General features: G+C 45.9%; 1 protein-coding gene across 1 annotated transcript in view; it reads right to left on the bottom strand.

Moving 5' to 3' along the window:
* Nucleotides 1–6,129: 6,129 nt before the first annotated feature.
* Nucleotides 6,130–20,565, bottom strand: part of LOC135808964 (mucin-17-like) — a 44,644-nt gene continuing 30,208 nt past the window's right edge. The window contains exons 28-40 of the mRNA XM_065322215.1: nucleotides 19,855–20,215; nucleotides 19,108–19,385; nucleotides 18,612–18,698; nucleotides 17,890–18,121; nucleotides 16,252–16,329; nucleotides 15,643–15,824; nucleotides 12,145–12,538; nucleotides 11,885–11,924; nucleotides 11,228–11,263; nucleotides 10,939–11,014; nucleotides 10,633–10,654; nucleotides 9,588–9,706; nucleotides 6,130–7,673 (exon numbers count right to left, since the gene is read on the bottom strand). Of these exons, the coding sequence (XP_065178287.1) occupies nucleotides 7,095–7,673; nucleotides 9,588–9,706; nucleotides 10,633–10,654; nucleotides 10,939–11,014; nucleotides 11,228–11,263; nucleotides 11,885–11,924; nucleotides 12,145–12,538; nucleotides 15,643–15,824; nucleotides 16,252–16,329; nucleotides 17,890–18,121; nucleotides 18,612–18,698; nucleotides 19,108–19,385; nucleotides 19,855–20,215 (2,484 nt within the window). The 3' untranslated portion in view covers nucleotides 6,130–7,094. The remainder of the gene's footprint in view (nucleotides 7,674–9,587; nucleotides 9,707–10,632; nucleotides 10,655–10,938; nucleotides 11,015–11,227; nucleotides 11,264–11,884; nucleotides 11,925–12,144; nucleotides 12,539–15,642; nucleotides 15,825–16,251; nucleotides 16,330–17,889; nucleotides 18,122–18,611; nucleotides 18,699–19,107; nucleotides 19,386–19,854; nucleotides 20,216–20,565) is intronic.

Raw genomic sequence — 20,565 nt, 5'->3', positions numbered from 1 at the left:
CAAGGTATATCAGTAGGACTTGGAAAAGTCACAGTAACAGTTTTAAACAGTTTGCAAGATCACTAGCCATTACAACAAGTATCAGAACATCAAAACAAACCTCGTGTAGATCCACAATTTCACATTCAACCCATCGATCTACAAAATAGGTTCCCTTTCCCGCCAGCTGGACATGCATCATGCATGCATGCTCTCACCAGGCCGGGAGTCGTCAAACGCCGGTACTTGGCGACTCCCTGGCTCTCACTTGTCAGCCAGCTCACACGTCTTGTCGTGCACGCGCAGACGTCCAGCACACACGCGTGTCGAAATGTGTTTTTTGGCGGGTAGTCGGCAAAAAATTAAGTGAGGGTCCCTTTAGTCCTTCGCATAAAAAAGATGGACTTCTACTCGAACAAGTTCTAGCTTGATGGGTCAAACCAAGAGTACATAACCCCCCAGAGTGTGCAACTCCACTATGGGTGCTGTCCCGACAGAATTTCAAGTTGACGTCATTTTGATGATGCAAAGCGCACTGTACACGGATTATCAGACGAATCCGGAACCTGTGGTTGACCGAAGCCGATCGATCCTGTACAAATTATTGCAAAGAAAAACGTGTGATGCGTTGACACCCGTACACATGTTGTAAATCACTGCTGTAAGGAGCATTGCGTCATAAATAATGACGTCAACTTGAAATTCTGTCGGGACAACAGGGTATGTGGGAGTTGCACACTCTGGGGGGTTAGGCCAAGTAAAAAAAAAAGCTAGATGATCGTCCCCGTCCGCCCCAGTTTTTGTCAGCGCCCCAAGAAATATTTTATTTTTTAAATCGTGAGTTTTTGCCGAAATCGTTGGTTTTTTACCGATCGCGGATGCAGGAAACATGTGCACGCTTTGTTTAATACTTTCTTTACTATATGGACCACATACTACTAGTATATCACAACGTCAGTATCGATCTGCTGAAGAAAGAAAAAGAAAAAAAGAAAAAAAAAGAAAAAAAGAGAAAAAAAACCTTGATGTTGTTGTGTACACTGTGTGCATGAGAGGGTAAAAAGTAAAAAAATAAAAATAAAATCCTCCCGCCCTCCCCGATTTTTCCAAAAAAAAGGACGATCATCTAGTAATTTTTTTTACTCGGCCTTATGTACTCTTGGTCAAACCAAGAGTACATAAACCAGAGTGTGCAACTCGGGATGGTTCCTGTGGGAGCGTAATTCGTGCACTACGTCATTTCTGACGGCATGGTAAGCCACAGGTACGGTGAAAAGTTGCGTAACCAGTCGCGGTGGTGCAGTTCACTGAGTTTGTCCTGATTTCGGTTTTTTGAGACGGATAGCCTGGTGACTTTACTTGTCGGTGGATGTACGCAGCGTACACAGTTACACAAAACACCGAAATCCTGAAACAGGACGTCTAAAATCAAGCAAACTTGGCTGATTTCCGGGCTATGAAACATGAAAATTTGAGCTGTACGCAAGTCGCGGCTTGGCTGATCTCATCAGGGTGACGTAGTGCACAAACTGCGCTGTTTCAGATCTGATATGCACAGTTGCACACTCTGGTTTATGTACTCTTGGTCAAACCAAGAGTCCATAAACCAGAGTGTGCAACTGTGCATATCAGATCTGAAACAGCGCAGTTCGTGCACTACGTCACCCTGATGAGGTCAGCCAAGCCGCGACTTGCGTACAGCTCAAATTTTCATGTTTCATAGCCCGGAAATCAGCCAAGTTTGCTTGATTTAGACGTCACAGTTTCAGGATTTCGGTGTGAAGTTTGTGTGACTGTGTACGCTGCATACATCCACCGACAAGTAAAGCCACCAGGCTATCCGTATCAAAAAACCGAAATCAGGACAAACTCAGTGACCTGCTACACCGCGACTGGTTACGCAACTTTTCACCGTACCTGTGGCTTACCATGCCGTCAAAAATGACGTACTGCACGAATTACGCTCCCACAGGAACCATCCCGAGTTGCACACTCTGGTTTATGCACTCTTGGTCAAACCCGTTACTTTGAGTTTTCAAGTTATAGTTCAGAACTTTTTTTGCAAACCGCTATGCTCTTCCAATTTATTGTAATCAGTATGTTTCTGAAGTCTATTTTTCCACTGAAAGCAAGCCCTAACAAGAATAGCATTTCGGCCAGGTTTTGCCCCGAAAGCACTGAATTGGGGAAAACATCCTGGGTCACGGGCAGGCCGTTCAAATTTCAAATTTCGCAGCACTGTACTGTGTACAATAAAATCACGAAAAATCGCCAAATACGGGAGCTCGCCAGAGCCATGGCCCATCTTTTTAAGAATGGACTGTAGTCATGTACAGCAAGAGTACAATGAAAACCAGTTTTCATGCTCTTGCTGTAGTGTAGAGTCATCTCAGTGGTCGTGCACATGTCAGTACTGATACTGTACCTTTTCAACCAGGGAGTACTGGTAGTAGTAGAAGTTTTTGACTACCATATTTTCCCGAATATATTAAGTCGACCTTCTGTGCGCCAGAAATTTCGCCAAAAGCTGGGGGTCGACTTACAAACGGAACTCGACTTACCATGATACGGGAACTTGATCTGGCACAACAAATGAAGTGACTGGAGTGTCCGTACAAAAATGCACTACCGTATGTGGCAGTTGGCAGCACAGTGGCAGTTAATTAACATTGAATGAACATTGGATGACACCGTGACTGGTTTTGTTCAGATTTTGTCTTACTGGCATGATATGATCTCTCCTCGCAGAGAATTCATCAGGTGTGTGTGCCGGGGTGTCGGAGCTATAACTTGAAAACTTTTTTCATGAAATTGACTCCTGGATTTGGGGTGGTCGACTTATATTCGGGAAAATACGGTACTTTTGACTACACTTGGTCTACATTGAAACCCAAACCCTGAGAACAGATCACAGAGTCTGTAAGAACAGATACTGTAAATATATGAAATTTCGGCACTTCACGATTTTTGACATTTCGGCGGCGATTTATTTTCGGCGTGGGGTAGAGGGCATGGTATACAGGTATAGTGCGACAGATGCTGTGAAAAATTTCATCGGCGTTTTAATTTAGGCGTTTTGGGTCGGTGCCGAATATAGCCGTAATTAAATAGCTGCCGAAAATTTGTATATTTACAGTAAGACACTCAGTTAGCCGGGGTATGAAAATAACTATATTAGCATGTATGTGATGAGCAATGCTCTAACCATCTGAGCTATGGTACCAGGCCAAACCTAGAAGGTGTCGGCAAGTGGGGGAGGGAAAAAGACCCAAGTGCCATCAGATTGTGTGGCACGTGTTGTCGGAGCTGCCTTTCAAACGGGAGTGAAAACTTGTCAGCGCCTTCTAGATTTGGCCTAGTCCCATAGCTCAGATGCCGGTTCACTACGGAACATTGCTCATGATAAGCAAGCTTCCGGGTTCGAGTCCGAAGGTTGGTGGGTCTGGTACCAAGTTTTTTTCTCTTTTCAAGCAGTTCACTTCCCTGACTCAGTGATCCTTTGAAGTTCTCCCAGTCCTTTGAAAGTTGTCATGTACATGTACAATCATGTACATGTACTTGTACACTTTTTTAAATGTACTGTGATGTACATGACTGCATACATTTACAGCACATGTAGCAGGGGGTCCAGCGGAAACTGAGTTTTCTTGTGTGGTACAGCAACCATCGGAGGTGCACCATTATTATCTGAAAGCTTGACCGGATGTTGTTATAATCGGACAAAACAGTAATTGTATTTCATAAATTCACAGGGTACCCGTAGTAGGGCAAAAAGTGGCATGGTCAATACCGCAGTAACCGTAGAGTGTCCGGCTGACACACCTGAGTAGACACTTGAGGTCGGCTCATGTACTTGAAAAAGTCACATGACGGAGATTGAGTATTGACACAAGCAGTTAGATGTGAACTCTTTAGCTTGAGGTATATAGTTCAACGGTATACTTCAAGCTCAAGAGTTCACATTACAATACGGTACATGTAGCAGCACACTCAATCTCCGGACAGCTAGCTGTTTCGACCTTCTTAGGTCTCATCAGCGGAGCTCAGAGTGACTGGATGAACCGATCGCAATCAGAAGTTTCTAATGAACCGCAATGATTGAAAGCATCCCAGAGCTAGAGCTGACAAATCAACTGGCAGAAACAGTCGACCAACCAACCGGCCAAGGCCACTGCCTCGTCACTGAGCGCCAACCCTCTGAGCCGACGGCGAGATGCACCGTGGCAAAGACCTTAAAAGTCGACTGTCCAGGGAACAGAGGCTGGTGCTAGATTTCCACTCCAGACATCAAACTTTAGAATTAAAACGCTATACTATAGGACTGTGCTGCATGGTGTTGTCTCGGAGTCTGCTTCTGATTGGGTAGAGCAAGCACTGTGAGCCAGCATTTTTAAAGGCGTAACATCACGGTTGCAGCGTCACAGTGCACAGTGATCCAAGATCACGGGTGGTGGGAGTGCTGCACAAAGGGCTCAACTCACGGTGTTCCCGGCTAGCTGCTGCTGCTGATCATAGATTGGGCTGGATCAGTGCACTCGCCGGTGACTTGCTGGGGACTGAATAGCCCCGATCAGTCTTGGGTGGTACCAAGAGTATAATTATAAGCTCCCAGCTTATTTACTCGGTGGTACTTACATGTACATCATTGAAAAATAATGTGGAAAGGCCAGGGGCATACAGACATTTCAGCACCAGAATGGGAAAGTCTCGGTAGCAATTGAATACAGTAGAGTTGCGCGCTGAAGAACGTGGAGCCCAAGAACACCCAGCCTGAAATACTAATAACGCCACAGCCTACAGTTAAAAACGTCGGTGTTGGATTTCTGTGAGCTTGTGGGATACATATATGGCTCAGTACGGATTGTTTCTAAGAACGTGTTATAAGAACGCAGCCAGATTGCTTCAAAAAAAATAAGAACGTCCCAGGCTAGCCCCTTAGAAACAACGTTCTTGGGCGCGCGACTCTACTGTAGAGGCCATGAACCACCTGACCACAGTACCAAAACTTCTCAATGGCTGTTATGTTGAGTGACACATGCCGCAATAGACATTTTATTTGTATCAGAACTGAAGCTTCAATACCTTCTTCTTCTTTGGCTCTGGAGCATAGTTGGTCTGCGCCACATCATACTTCCTGGACATATCGCGTTGGGATCGTACGAGTGCCATGATTGACGGTGACCGGCGATGTTGACCACTGTGCCTGCTGCAGTTACATCAGGAATAGTAGTATTAGTACATTGCAGGCAGCAGCAGGATGTTAGTGCAGCCATGATGCATGGAAAATAAGTCGACTCCAGATCAGGGAGTACTAAAATACTACAAGTACTCCCTGGTCAGACCATGACTTCCTGCATCAAGATTGATACAATCATGAACAGGGAGTAGTACAATACTTTAAGTGTACTACTCCCTGATCATGAACATACAACAAACTCACCTACAACAAACTCACCTCCTCCTCCATGAACATCATGCGCCTTCTCTACAGTCAGACCTCGCACACAACCGTTTTCCACAAAAATATCCGGATAGGCGAGGGAACCGGATAATCGAACCCACATACTATATGTATGCATGGCATATGCTGTAAATCGGTAACCAACGATTTTCTTCCAGATGGTGAGGGATCCGGATAAAAGAGGACCGGATAAGCGAGGTCTGACTGTAGAATGATTGCAATACAGCATAAACATGATGCAGCCATGCAACAGTATTATTTTTGTGGTGATTCGTGATCGACATTAGGACCGTGACGAGTCGGGGAGTTGTAGTAACTTGTACTGGTACAAATGAACAATGTCATTGACAATGTCATTGACAATGTCATTGACAATGTCATTGACAATGTCATTGACAATGTCATTGACAATGTCATTGACAATGACATGTGCATGGCTGCGATCAAGAGTGCATGAACACTTTTCATGTACTCTTGGTGCGACTCGTCATTCTCTGACAGCCGCATGCCGCGCAGCCAGCGTTGCAAGTGCACACACAAAGAAAACCGCACGCATGTACACCCACACAACTCTGAAGAAGGAACACAAAACCAGTACCAGGTTTCCCAGAGACCTCTCTCAGCGCACACTTTAAAATGTTCTGGCAGAAATGCTCCTTTTTCTTGTACACATAATCACGACTCCCTGATCGTGGCAAGCCAAGGAAGTCACACAGCACTGAACTGTAGCCATGGCAATGCACATCTGCTGCCATTGAAAACACGGAGAAATAAAATTTAATGAACCGAGTGGAAGAACATCACTACTAGTATAGTACTACCTACTGGTACTACTACTACTACTACTACTACTACAGAGTCTACTACTTCTACTTGAGAACGGGTATATTCACAACACAGCCTAATACTTCTACTATATGTAGTAGTGTCAGCACAGTTGTGACAAGGATCAAGATGCATGCATTGATGGCGGGTGGATTTCGGTACAAGTCAGCCACGATACAGTTGTAGTTACTACACTAGCATTGTACTCATTGCATTAAGAAAAGAACTCACGCCATGGCAGCGATCCATAGCCAAAATTAATGATAACCGAATCGGGCAGCAGCCATATGCATACATCAAGTGCAAGTAGCAACGCACGCAGCGTATTGAAATACATTGTATAATGCTTCCGTAGCAACGTCTACATGTCTACATGCAGAATAGTAGTCATGTCTTTGGAGCAAGGCATAAATGTACACGCATGGATCATGTACATCACACTGTAGCAGCAAAAAGAGGTGACGGTTGAGCAGCACCAAAACGAAAGCAAAGCGCACACACTTGTCAGAGGTGATACAGTGAACACCTAAGTGAAGCATGAAAGAGAGCAAAGAGCAATTTAACATGCATGCAACACAGAATGAGCAAAGAGCAAACCGAAAGACTTAACAACAATGGGAATAAGAGGTCAGTAAGTTGACATATGACACAAAAACAACACAATGATGATCTGAGTGGTGTTTTTATCAACACTCTCAACAACACAAATCACAGCTGGTTATCACAATAAATCAAACAAGCTTGTTCAAAAAGGATACATTGCAGACAGCAGCAGCAGCAACAACACCAGCAGCAGCAGTAGCAGCAGCAGCACAAGACAAGACAAACACTATCCCTGAAAGAAGCCAGGTGCTTGGAAGGGAAACTGTCCTTGATGCTGATGCGGAGCCTGCTGCTGCTGCTGTTGCTGCTGGCCTGGGGTTTGAAGAAGAGGCTGGCCACGGCGCGTGCTTGCGGCCTGCTGGGACGAACTCGCAGGCGCCCCATGCCGATGCTGGTGAATTGACTGCTGCGATTGTAAATGCTGTGGATGGACATATTGCTGTTGCTGCGGTGAGGCAGCAGCAGCAGCCAAAGCAGCAGCATGGCGTGGGTCACTGGCCGGTCGTACACCAGCAGCGGCTGCAGCGGCGTGTCGTGGGTCCGAACTCGATGAAGACTGCCTGGGATCACGACTAAGAGGAGTAGCACCAGCACCAGCAACCGGCGCCAGACCGGTATAGACTAAAGTATGGCCTGCTACAGCGGTAGGTGTCCCGGCAGCAGTAGCACCAGAAGCAGGCATACCACGCACACCTGCAGAAGCTCCGTGTATCATACTAGCCTGCACAGAGCCAGAACCAGCAGCAACATGGCTGGGCGGGATGCCTCTGCTGGTGTATTCGGGTATTTGCTGTTGCTGCGGTGCCTGTGGCACGAGAAATAAAAGTACAAATCAAAATAAGTCAGGCGAATGGAAACCAGACGGTGAGTGTTCGGACGACACAGGCTCTCTCTCTCTCTCTCTCTCTCTCTCTCTCTCTCTCTCTCTCTCTCTCTCTCTCTCTCTCTCTCTCTCTCTCTCTCTCTCTCTCTCTCTCTCTCTCTCTCTCTCTCTCTGTCTCTCAGTCTCTGTCTCTCTCTCTGTCTCTCTCTCTTGCTCGCCATGCAGAAAGAAAGGTCACCACATCTCATGTTTGTGACATGGTAAGCTGCATCCTTTCGCACATGTGTACTGTATCTGAATAGACATCTTCAATATCACCAGGTGGAGTTACTGGAGTTTGTGTACTACATTGTTCCACTGTAGAACAAGTTTAATCCATGTCAAACAGTTCTACATCATTGGTGTATCTCCTCCTCTCACTGGATGTAATTGTTGTCTCATTCCTTTCCTCTGATCCTCACCTTATTTGTTTTTTTTGTGGATGCCTGGTCAGATATTTTATCTGTTCTTTGTTGTCGCTTCTCTCTCTCTCTCTCTCTCTCTCTCTCTCTCTCTCTCTCTCTCTCTCTCTCTCTCTCTCTCTCTCTCTCTCTCTCTCTCTCTCTCTCTCTCTCTCTCACACACACACACACACACACACACACACACACACACACACACACACACACACACACACACACACACACACACACACACACACACACACACACACACACACACACACACACACACACACTTGGTAGAGTTGATTTGTAAAAATAAGCGAAAAATGTCGGGCTAATTTCTCATATTAAACTCGGATGGAGAGCCAAGGATTAATTTTTTTTAAACTTATAGTCCTCTCCATTATTTTAATTTCTCATAATGGCCCATTTTGAGCAAAATAAGTGGTAATTTGAGCAAAAAATCCTAAAAAAGGCCAATTTTGGGGTGCTCATTACCCCACAACATTGATGGTGACCAGCTACTATTTTTTGGCCATTTCATCACTACATGGCACACTGAAGACATTGCATATGTCACATCCCAAAAATTTCAGGCCAATTTGAAAATCTGGTTTAGTTTCCAGCTACCTTAACCCTTTGCGTGCTGTGCTGAGTACGAGTTAACTCGCGCTTTTGAAGTGCGCTGATCCACTACGTACGAGTTAACTCGCAAATAAATTCGCGCGATCATCGCAGTGCACACATCAGTGTACAAACTGTTGTAACTCAGTCAAACATCAATGCACCGCGACAATCAATACACCGTTGGAAAGGTCTTGACCTCATCTTTCCGCGGATATAAAGAGGTTCGCGATAGGATAAAGATTCACCGAGGGGCGACAAAATGAAAACGGACATCACGGCCCAGAGCGAACGCGAATGTTTTTGTTCGTGACTTCGCAGTTTTTGGGAGCGCGCCAGGGGATTTCCCTTTGGCACAACACATGCGTGATGGACATCAAATGAAGCGCTTGGATCTCAGCTTTGCAGCGCAGTTTGAATCGTGAAAATTGGTTGAATTTGGACAAGAAGCCAAACAAGAATGTGAAATTGAGTTGGTGTGCCGTTCCGAGGCACGGTGGAGTAGTTTGGAGAGGAGTTGGAAGTGGCCCTGATGTGTCTATGGAACTGAGAGCTGCCAGGATGGATTCGCTTGGTCCTGATCTTTCCAACGAGCCCAGGATGATGAAATCCATCAAGGTGGAGTGAAATGAGAATAAATTTGGTTCGGAACTGTGAGCGCAAATCCACCCAAGACAGTCAGTGCGTTGAAAAGCCAGTCGATTTGTGCAAGCAAAGGGTTAAGTAGCTACTTTCTCAGCAGCTAGTCATCTAACTTCAAGCACAAGGCAACCATTCGGTTGGTGAAAACCTTGTGCCTGCATACACAATAACAAACTTGAGTACCTACCGGCTTTTGAGCAGACTGGAGGGCTTGCTGGCGTCGCTGTTCAAAAGACTTTGGCTGCGGTGCGGTTGCCACTGCCCCTGGTCTTGGTGCATTCACCATGGCCGGTAGACATGTGTATGCTGCAGCGATACCACCACGAGTTCAACAAATACACCACACAACCACCACTAATCACTACACCAAAAACTACAAACAACAATCTGTCAGAAGAGAAATCTGCTCGGGTACAAGTAACAACAACAACAACAACAACAAACTGTTTAACCCACAATCTCACCTTCTCATCAATTTATCTCTTATTGGTGATGGTGCCATCGTGAGAATAAAGAATTCAAAAAAAAACAACAACATGTTGTCATGCCAAAATCTCTCAAACTGTAAAAAATAATCTGCTGCTGGTCAGAGAGTCACAGTGATCTAGTGTTTAGCACTTGAAGCAAACAAGGAAACACTTTTAAGGGTATGGAAGTGTTTAAAAAAAAAACACTTCCATTCCTAAGCCAAACAATAGTCAGCATGCTGTACATACCATAAAATCAGTGACAATACCCCCCCCCCCCCAGAGCATGCATGTGTATAGAGTGGTTTCACATCTTTGTCATGTGGAATTTGTGTAGAAAGTGGACATGTCATGTGGACAGTGGATGGACGACATCACATGACCCATAGATGCAGGATCTAGGAGTTGAGTGGAGTTAGATCCAACATGACTGCCCTGTATGGCCATGTGATAGATGTGAAACCACTCTGTAGTGAAATACCGGGATAGCAAAGCGGATGACAACATCGATAGTTGTGCTGGGGACATCGGCGGTGGCGGGGGTGACGTCATCGTCGGCGGCGGGGTGGTGGCAGCAGTGGTGGGGGGGGGGGGGACGTTAACGTCGGCGGGGGTGACGTCATCGTCGGCGGCGGGGTGGTGGCAGCGGGGGTGACGTCATCGTCGGCGGCGGTGGTGGTGGCACAATGGACAAAGTAAAGTAAATTCTATGATGGGTGAAATCCAAAAATCCAAACCAAAAATGGCGATAAGGAGACAACTTACTGCCGGTGGTCTCCATCCGGGGCTGAAATTCCGGATTCGAGTTCAAATAGATACACAGACGGCACACAGGAGCAGAATACAAAATCATTAAGGGTGGTGTCGAATAATACATACATGCAGTATTACGTACATCTCATTGTCCAGACCAACATTCATGCACATCGAGTAGCATTCAGATGCGGCATTAGGAGGTACATTTCCCACCCTAGTTACGGCGGTGCCAACTATTATGAGGTTCCACTTTACAGCGCACACGCTATTCCAATAGAACAGCACCAGCACCGTATGGTCAGTACATCACCATACCTGTGCAGAATCACCACCAACATCATCATCTGCATCCGATAAAGGCGATACCTTCAGGCCGGGAAGGCCAGCAGACCTACACACAAGCAACATGCAAGCACACGCACGCATGCACAACGGCAAATACAGAGAGAGACAGACAAATACTAGTGGTGAGAGCAACCTGTAGTTAGTAACCACATCTCCGAAAGAGAAGATATTTGGGCAGAGAGAATGAAGACATACAGACAGACGGACAGACAGGGTGTCACAGGGCACCGAGTCCAGAGCAGGGATTCACAGCGCTTACCAGTGAACTTCGCCATCATGACCAGATGAGGATAAGCTGAAATGGGACAAAAGAAAAGACAGTGTCATGCCGTAGACAACCGTAACAGAACATCACTAGAGCTGCTACCGCACTCTACTTCGCCCTGTTCACTTTACCACCGAAGTACATGTATAAGCCGCACCGGCTTCTTTGGGTGAATTTTGAGTGTTCAATTGCAACTTATACTCCGGAAAATACAGTACATATCCTCATCAAGGGCTTGGCGGACAGCTTCCATTCGCGACCAGCGACTCTAGCTTGCCATACGCTGGCAAAGAGTAAAATTCACTCCAGGGCTCCAGCCAGGGCGAAAAATCAGCAAGAGTCGCTTGCGGATGACAAAAGTAGAGGACGACGCTCTGCGGAAACCGGTCTGGGAGCTGAGACGCCTGACCAGCACCAGAACTTGAGGCAGCAGCTGACAATCCCACCTGCTGTTTTAGTTATCAACGGTACAGCCAGATCGAGTATCTTTGTGAGCAAGACGTTGCACAGTTTGTGGTGTTTTACGCAGGGCGGGTATCACACGTGCGGTTGAAGTCGACTTGCCCTATAAAAGAATATAAAAAAGATACTGCATATGTCCCATTGTTGCACAAGGGGTATACAGCTGCTCGTAATCAAGACATCACATACCTGCTGTGCATTGACAATCTTCGATTATATAGTGATGTATCTGTGCAGGTGGACACAAGTACAGGCAAACAGTCACACAGAGCACGTGATGCAGTACATGTACAGGCAGCTGCTATTCCAGAGGATCAACTCTACCATGTTCACCAATATATTGAAAGAAACCTGCAAAGTAGCATTACAAGAGCGACCTGGCTTGCATGCTAAGCAGAGAGGCCACGAGGCGAACAGAGACAAAGACAGAACACACAGCCTGCACTGACCTTGTGGTGACGGAATATCCATGTCGGGACTGACAGGCTCGTACACAGGTGCAGGCTTGGTGGACGAATGGGAAGATCCTTTCACAGAGCTGGTTGCTGCTGCTCCAGTGGAGAACAATGGTGGCGGTGCAGAACTTAGATCTATCTCTGGGGGACTGGCACATGCTGGTGGAGGTGGCTGGGGTGGTGATATGTTCATGTCGTCATCCGGCAACGGAGGAGCCGGCGGTGATATGGGTGATCGGGCAAAGTTGTTCGGGGATAGCGGGTTGCTGTTACTGCCTGTGCTATTATCTCTGTGGAACATCAGTGGACTACGCGGTGCACTGGACGTCAATGGTGTGAGAGGCTGGCGCACTTCTTGTGTTCGCCGTCGATACTCCGATAAACTGACCTGGACAAGGAGCAACACAAAGGAACACCGGTAGCATTAGAGGCACTGCATGCACTGCACTAGAATATGGCATAATACTTTAACCCTTTATCGACTGAACTCAACGTACACGGAGAATAGTACCCTCAAGTAGTTTATGTTGAATTGGGCGTAACTTTGGTTTCCCTGGCATAATTGGCATCATCTTGGGTATCCTGGAAAGCCCCTGACGAGAGGAACACTATGCACCCAAACTCAATCCCATAGGATGCGCTTGACCAGCGCTGCAAGCCAGCGAAGGCGTTTCAGTGCGGGGCTTGCGCTCTAGATTGATCTCCATCCGCCATTTGCTTTCCCTGCTCGTACAAAGCTGAATTTTTGTAGGCACTCGCGGGAATCTCTGTTTGAATTCGAATGAGTGTATCCTTGCCAACTGCCGATAAGTTCAGGGGAAATCTCGGCCGTTCAGTCACGCATCGCGGCCCTGAGCGCCAATTGACCGTGACGAAAGATACGGGTGTCGTAACTCACGCACCGTTCTTCCATCGCTTCGGCGATTGTTCGAGAAGACATCTAAGAGTTTTCTCTTCTTCCTACATATTTCCTTCTCTCCAAACGACTGAGAATTGACCAAATAACGATAGTTTGAAAATATTCGAAAATGTAGAATTTATCGATCATCCGTGTTCGATAAAACTAATACTGTAAACCAGCCATTATTCTAACTCTGGCGCATATATAACCATTTCCCAAAATCGACTGGTTTACGTGTACCAAAGATAACGATTTTCACTCATTCTCAGCGCTCAATAGGACAGTATATGTATCGACTTCTGTGTAACGATTTCTATTTTAACGACAGATTTCTCCTCATTAACTCGTTAGAGTTAGCACTTCGTTATATATATATATATATATCTTGATTTTATATATATATATATATATATATATGACTTTTACAGTATGCCTTCCGTAAAGAGTTAAGTGCCTGCCTGAGCATGTGCTGTACGCGATGTGCACGATAGCGTTGATCCAATCTTGATTTTATTTTCAATGCAACCTCATTATCTTCCCTATCTCTTAATCCGGCAAAAATCCTACATGTAGGATTTCAGCCATAATTTTGTACTTCAAAGGTTGAGAACTTCATCATGAACATCTTTTTTTCTTTGTTTTAGCTTTATATGGGGTTGCTGTGAATCCTAATATGGGTGTCCATGTGTTGTGCAATCTTAAAAATGCCATGTGGTGATTTTTCACTCCAATTTTGGAAGAGAGGTTTGGTCAAAATTGTGATCCTACATGTAGGATTTGACATCTAGTTATTGTTTTCTGGATTTTCTTTGACCATGGATGATCAAGAAAGTGATGGTGGTGGTAGTGACATAGATGTCATTGATACTGGTGATCAGGACCACAGAGAACATGATATTACTGAAGTTGCAAATGGAGCATGGAGCAAGAGGAATGTTGAATGTTTTGGACGTTTTCATGAAGAATAGATGTCTTTCATGTTGAGTGGTAAATTTTCTTCTGCTATTTATGGATGGCTGATGTCCATGCTGTTCATGTTTGTGCATATCATGATAACAAGTTGTTTTTTCCTTCCACAATAGGCCAAGTAAAAAAATTGATTGTTTATCGTCCGCGCCCGCCCCAAATTTTCACCCTCCCCGCCGAATTATTTTATTTTTTAATACTGGTAAATGTACTGTATGTACTGCGGTCTACAGCCTCTAATCAGCATGGCCGTAGATTTTCGAAGGTCCACAGACTGAACCATAACTTAGTTGCTATGGGCTTGAAAAGTGAAATTGATCATAAGCTGCCTGATTTTCTTCGTTTTTTTCTACGTAACGTTGGTTGTTCCACTTTCCATTATCCTCTGGGGTTGCGAACACCTGCCCTACAGCCATAAATGCATAATAAAAAAATTAAATTAAAAGCCTCCCGTCCGCCCCGATTTCTCGGGAAAATCTGACGATAAACAATCAATATATTTTACATGGCCATAAGTCCAATTATATCGAACAAAAGTTAATCCTACATGTAGGATTTGGTGTGCCGGATTAAGAGATAGCTATCGATATACCAGCTACTAAGGGGTCTCTGTGCGTAACATCAAGAGTACATAACCCCCAAGAGTGTGCAACTGCCTGCACAACCTCTATGCTGTGCTGTGACGGCAGAACTTCACATCACGTGACATGGTTCAAAAGGTTATGCTGGCAAACAGTGCAAAGTGACCACAAGAGAGTTGTACCCAAAGCTGGGCTGCGTACAACCCTGTATCTATCATGCACAGAGTGCAAATAATGTGTACGGGTTCATCACGTGATGTGAAGTTCTGCCGTCGCAGACCCCATAGCTGGAGTTGCACACTCTTGGGGGTTATGTACTCTTGGTATTAAACATAGTAAGGCATCTGAGAGGTACGAGACCGACTTTGTGATAAATCTTAGCATCCACTTCCAGCAGAGGTAGAAATCAACCTACCGGCACCAAAGCAACGTGAGTGGATTCTTCTTGATTATTTATTGATTTTATGCATACCATTTTTGATCGTCTCAGAGCTGTACCTTTCATGCTGGTGATGCACTCCGTTCAATAGACTAATTTGAAGCATTCCCAGCTAGCTGTTCTCCAGTCCAAACCATACAATATATACAATTATACTTTGAAGTACATGTATACGACGTTTTCTTTCAAGCAATAGAACTCACGTTTTCCGTCCTTTTCAGTCTGCTAAATGAATACGGAATCAGGACATGCCTGTCTGAGATTCGACTCGACATGATTTCGATGCCGAAACCCGTGTATTGGAAGGAGATCGAGCTAAATGCTGCTCATGGAAGGTGAACCGAGACAGACTTGTCCGAATCCATCAATGTCCAAGCGAAAGACCAGGCGAAAGATTCTGCAAGCTCAAGTCCAACTGCTGCATCACCAAGCCGCTGAGGCCGATAACCTACTGAGAGGCACCCCAATGGCGAGAGAGATAAGTTCGCTTCGTACAGTGTTTCGTACAAATGTGAAGCGTTATTCTATCAACTTGAACCCATAGGGTAGAAGTTTGAGGTTTCAAAAAAGTGAGACAAAGACGATGAAAAGGAAGAGTAATTTACCTTCTTTTTGGTAGGGGCTACAACGGCAGGCACAATCGGTGTAGCAGTCCCAGTAGCCGTGGAGCCAGTCACACCACTTGCACCAGCGGCGGAACTAGCAGCGCTACCCTTACTGCTACCTGAGCCAGCAGTCGGGGAGTCAGCAGACAAACGGGAGCGAGGGTCAGACAAAGACGAACGAGCTGGTTATCAACAGAAGTCCAGGGAAAAGAATACAGGAAATCTTTTGTCAAGGTTCATCCCATGTGATGCTTTAAAAATCATCACAGGCAGCAATTACTGTAGCAGCAGCAGCAACCGCAGACAACACGAATAGAAAAGCCCTCACTAGCTCTCAAAAGTACACTCCCAATGGATTATAATTGCGCGTTGACAGCTGTAGCCAGTTAGAGCAATCCAGCAACATCACTAGTAGATGATGAAGCCGGGAAGATATCCGGGCTAGTTTCTTTAGCTACCGTTTCTAACACCAGTGACATGACACACGACGGCTACAATGGTGGGAAAGGAGGCAGCGGACAATGCACAAAGATAGTGGAACACAGCTAGAGCAATACAATTAGGACTACACTGAGAAAGGAATATGATGGCAAACCACTAACAGCTTACATGAAGACCGCCGGAATTCCACACCAGCTGCAGTTGGAGAAGTTGCATCTGAGGGTGGACGATGCTGCGCTAAACTGCCTAAAATGCAGGAGAAAATACATAGAGACAGACAGGACTGAGCACATCTTAGATTCGGTAGTGTACATCAGAAAGCAGTGTTTGAAACAGGGAGTAGTAAAATATCGGGAGATGGCACACCACTAATCCTGATTTTTGAAGCCTGCCTCACAACATGAATTGTTTGGCAAAAATGGCAAAAAAGGTGATCTGTCGAATTGATGTTATTGTTGAAGAACTAATTCCATGCAAAGGCCTATCCACCTGATGGAACAGCCTTTGTTTCGCTTTTGTAATACACCTGGCCCTGGGTCATCGTCGTGTGGAAAGGCATCCCCGTTGCAAAGTTCATCCCAATCGACGGGATGGTCAAAGAGAATGAAGTTGATTTTCTTGAGTAAGTAACGTGTACTGGCGTTGACGAGAGAGTGCACCAATTTAGAAGTCAGATTTAGCACTTGGACCCAACATGATCCGCACTTTTGTTCTACTCAGTTGTGATGAATCAGCACTTTTCTCTCCCTGCTTTGTAATGACGAGCATTTCATATTATGGGATACTGGAGATTCGGAAGTTCACTTTTAGGAGTGAAATGTTCTCAGGTCCGTCAAGGATTGAAATGCAGCTACATCGTCGTTATCGGCACAGAAGAATTCACGACACGCAGGAATACCTCCCGAAGTGATACCACTAAAGCCGGACTCCTATCGTGATCGTTGACGATGAAACCTTGCAAAGACAAGACAATTGTTGGAAATGCTCAGCGCTGAGTTTCTACAGGCTGTAGCAGGAATCTCTTTGGGAGTAGGTATCTTACTACAGTCAGACCTCGCTTATCCGGTCCTCGTTTATCCGGATCCCTCGCCATCCGGAAGAAAATTGTTGGTCACCGATTTACAGCATATGCCCTGCACACATACAGTATGTGTGTTCGATTATCCGGTTCCCTCGCCTATCCGGATATTTTTGTGGAAAACGGACGTGTGCGGTTATGCGAGGTCTGACTGTACTCCCTGTTTGAGCGTATCCTGCCGCGGATCGATCACCTTCGCTGCCAGGGAGACGTACCACCTGTGCGCTGCATACTTTGGTCACATTCAACACACGTCACAGAGCACCACGCATCATTCAATACTACTACACTTATAGTTTCATGCCCATAGGTTATCATCAGACATCTGAGTCTTACTACAGTGCTGGCAACTGAATCCGACCCCCCTAGCGGTGCGCTAGCCGCGTTAGCGATTCGTACGAGACGCGAGGGGGGTCGGATTTCAGTTGCCAGCACTGTAGGATCTTAGCCCAATCTCCCCTGCAGGGTGAACAAGGTTCGGAGGCAATCATCAAACTGGTCGCGGATGCTCGAGTCATCTCCTGGCATCTTACTACTCCCCGGTTAGGAATATAGTTCAAGCAATTCAAATACATGTACATATAGCATCAGTGACGTTTCTCACTGAGAGCAACACCAAGAGTGAGTGCAGTCAGAGTTCTAAAAATAAGGTACTGCACCCCCCCCCCCCCCCCCCCCCCCCCCAATACCCATACCCATACCTATACCGGCAGCAGCAGCATTCGTACCTATGCCTGGTGAAGAGAGGTGCGGAGAAGTGAGCGGCGAATGAGAATATAACATCTGTGGCTGACAGGACGCTGCACTCTGAGCTGAAGAAGGCACGCCAGAAGTACTAGTGGCGACAGCAGACACTGACGAATTCGAAATAGGTGTCTTAGCAGCCTCACGGCTCTCAGGCACCACTTCGATCTTCGTTGGTGACAGCATTTCCACCTCCATAGTTGCGGGGGCAGAAAGCTGGACACAAACAAGACAGCCAAAAACATGAACATCAGTGCTTCATGACGGCTGCATAATGCTGTTCAACATAGATGGGTGGAATTAAATGATGAAATACACTTGGGTAGACACTGAGAGCAACCACAGTATGCACAATAAAATTGAATGCAGATCGAACATTTACTGGAGTATTAAAATAGTAACAGACTGATTCCCTCGGCGTAAGAACGCTATCCTCTAACGATAGCACATTACATGTAGTGGTAAAGTACTGGGAATCGAGTTTGATGTAAGAGCAAGCTCTACCGCATCTCGGCGCTATTATTAGTGCAGTACTGTGAGTGCATTATCACACTTGAACAACCATGATCTGAATGTGTGCACTTGACTTGTGCTTGACTCGTACAAAATGAACACGTAAAAGAGTTCAATACGCACATGAGCGCACAAACACGCGCACTCTCAGTCTCGGACTTTCCCAATGACACCTATCCACACACAAACCTACCGCTATTGGCAACGAAATGGGCTGGGTGGCCGGCGTTTCCGCAGGTTCTGGAGATCCCATCATGTCTTCCGACACAGGACTCAGATCCTGGTACCAATACAAATAAACAAGAACACACGTCAACATAAGCGAACGCGTATAATGATGGGGTGCTACAAAGGCTCACACGCCACGCAGTGTGGAAGGGGGGGGGGGGGGGGGGGGGAGGGGGAGGGGCATATCAAGATATCAGTTGAGTACTTGACTAATCTTGAGTACATCCATATCGTAAGTGCAATGAGCTTATCTCAGAGTAACACCTCCATGGTGGGAAGGAGGCAGTAGAGAAGGTGTCTTACATGATAGCTCGCGAAGTCTGCACACACACACACACACACACACACACACACACACACACACACACACACACACACACACACACACACACACACACACACACACACACACACACACACACACACACACACACACACACACACACAAAACTAGGGCCTACCTCATAGAGTTGAGGTTTCGTTTCGGACTCAACAGCACTGTCAGTTGCGTCTGGTGATGCCATAGGTGTGTGAGAAGCCATGGGCTCCTCTTCCGTATCAGAAACTTGCTCCAATTTCGCCCCAGCTGCTTCTACGCTTGGTAACTCTTCTGCCTCTCCATTACTCTGCTGGCAAACTTCCGCTTTGATGGCAGGCTCAACAAGCTTGTCACACTTTGCATCAACAGAAGCATGAGAAGATTCCTCGATGACCATTTTCTCCTCCATATTCGTTTGATCTACACAAAGGGAATAAAAAGGAATTATTTATGAACTCAGATGCTGAGCCAATAATAAATTTAGAAAGGAAAGGGACATATGGATACAGTTAAGAGGAACTGTCCACCACTGTAACTAGATACTACATACAGTCAGAAAATGCAACAACTTTGTCAACTAGGCACGAAACTGACAGAGAACTGAGACATTCAACGACCTGACACCTAGCTCCAACACGTCTCCGAAGCGCTGTTGGTTAGCGACAACATGTAGAGCACTAGGCAGGTACACAATGAGAGTAAGCCAAATTCTAACACTATTGGCTACTGACGAGAACCTGTCACGTATACAAAAGGAAATATGAACGATCGCACTCAAAAGGAAGTGAACTCACACAAGATAGTGTGACACACCGGTGGCGACACTGTACTTAGTGAGACTGGTAAAACCATTCCCAAACTAACTAAAATGAAATAAAATAAAACTTACCAATGGCTTCTTCATTCACCGTTACGACTTGGCTATCTTCAACCTTCACTTCAACGTTACCATCATCTAGCTTTACTTCAACATTGCTATCGTCAACCTTCACTTCAACATTGTTGCTATCCTCAACCTTCACTTCAACGGTGCTATTGCTGACCTTCACGTCCAGCATGGGTGACTCAACTGCTGCATTCGACTCTGGGGAAGAGGCGGCAAGAGCAGCATCCAGTGTGGTGACCGCTTCCGTTGTTGTACTGTGCGGTGAGGTGACCTGTGACGAGGTGGCTACAGGAGAACCAACACTGCTCTGTGTAGCCAGGATAAGTGGACTGGGTGGAGGTTGTTGATAGGTTTGCAGCCACCGCTATGCAAAGGAAAAATCCACATGCACACACATGCACACACATGCACACACACACACACACACACGCACGCAAACACATACATCAAGTATTCTATCACGTTATACTGGTCACATTAACCCTTTACTGTTTGTACGCACAAATTTCGACCGCTCACGGTCGATGACTTCTATGCGCACAGCGCTGGAATGGTTCACCTCAGAGAGCTGGGATTTTCCCTACTGGTAGCCAAGATGTACGCGCAGAGGGTGCCAACAATATTTTTGTGTGATGCAGTATAAAAATCGCAGAATCGCGACTTGAAAAATGCGCTTTGGGAAAAGTGCGTACCCTGCGACTTTTGGTATTGCCT

This window comes from Sycon ciliatum, chromosome 2, assembly GCF_964019385.1.
Source record: "Sycon ciliatum chromosome 2, ocSycCili1.1, whole genome shotgun sequence".
Classification (NCBI taxonomy): Eukaryota; Metazoa; Porifera; class Calcarea; order Leucosolenida; family Sycettidae; genus Sycon; species Sycon ciliatum.
This window is presented reverse-complemented; position numbering and strand designations above follow the sequence as displayed.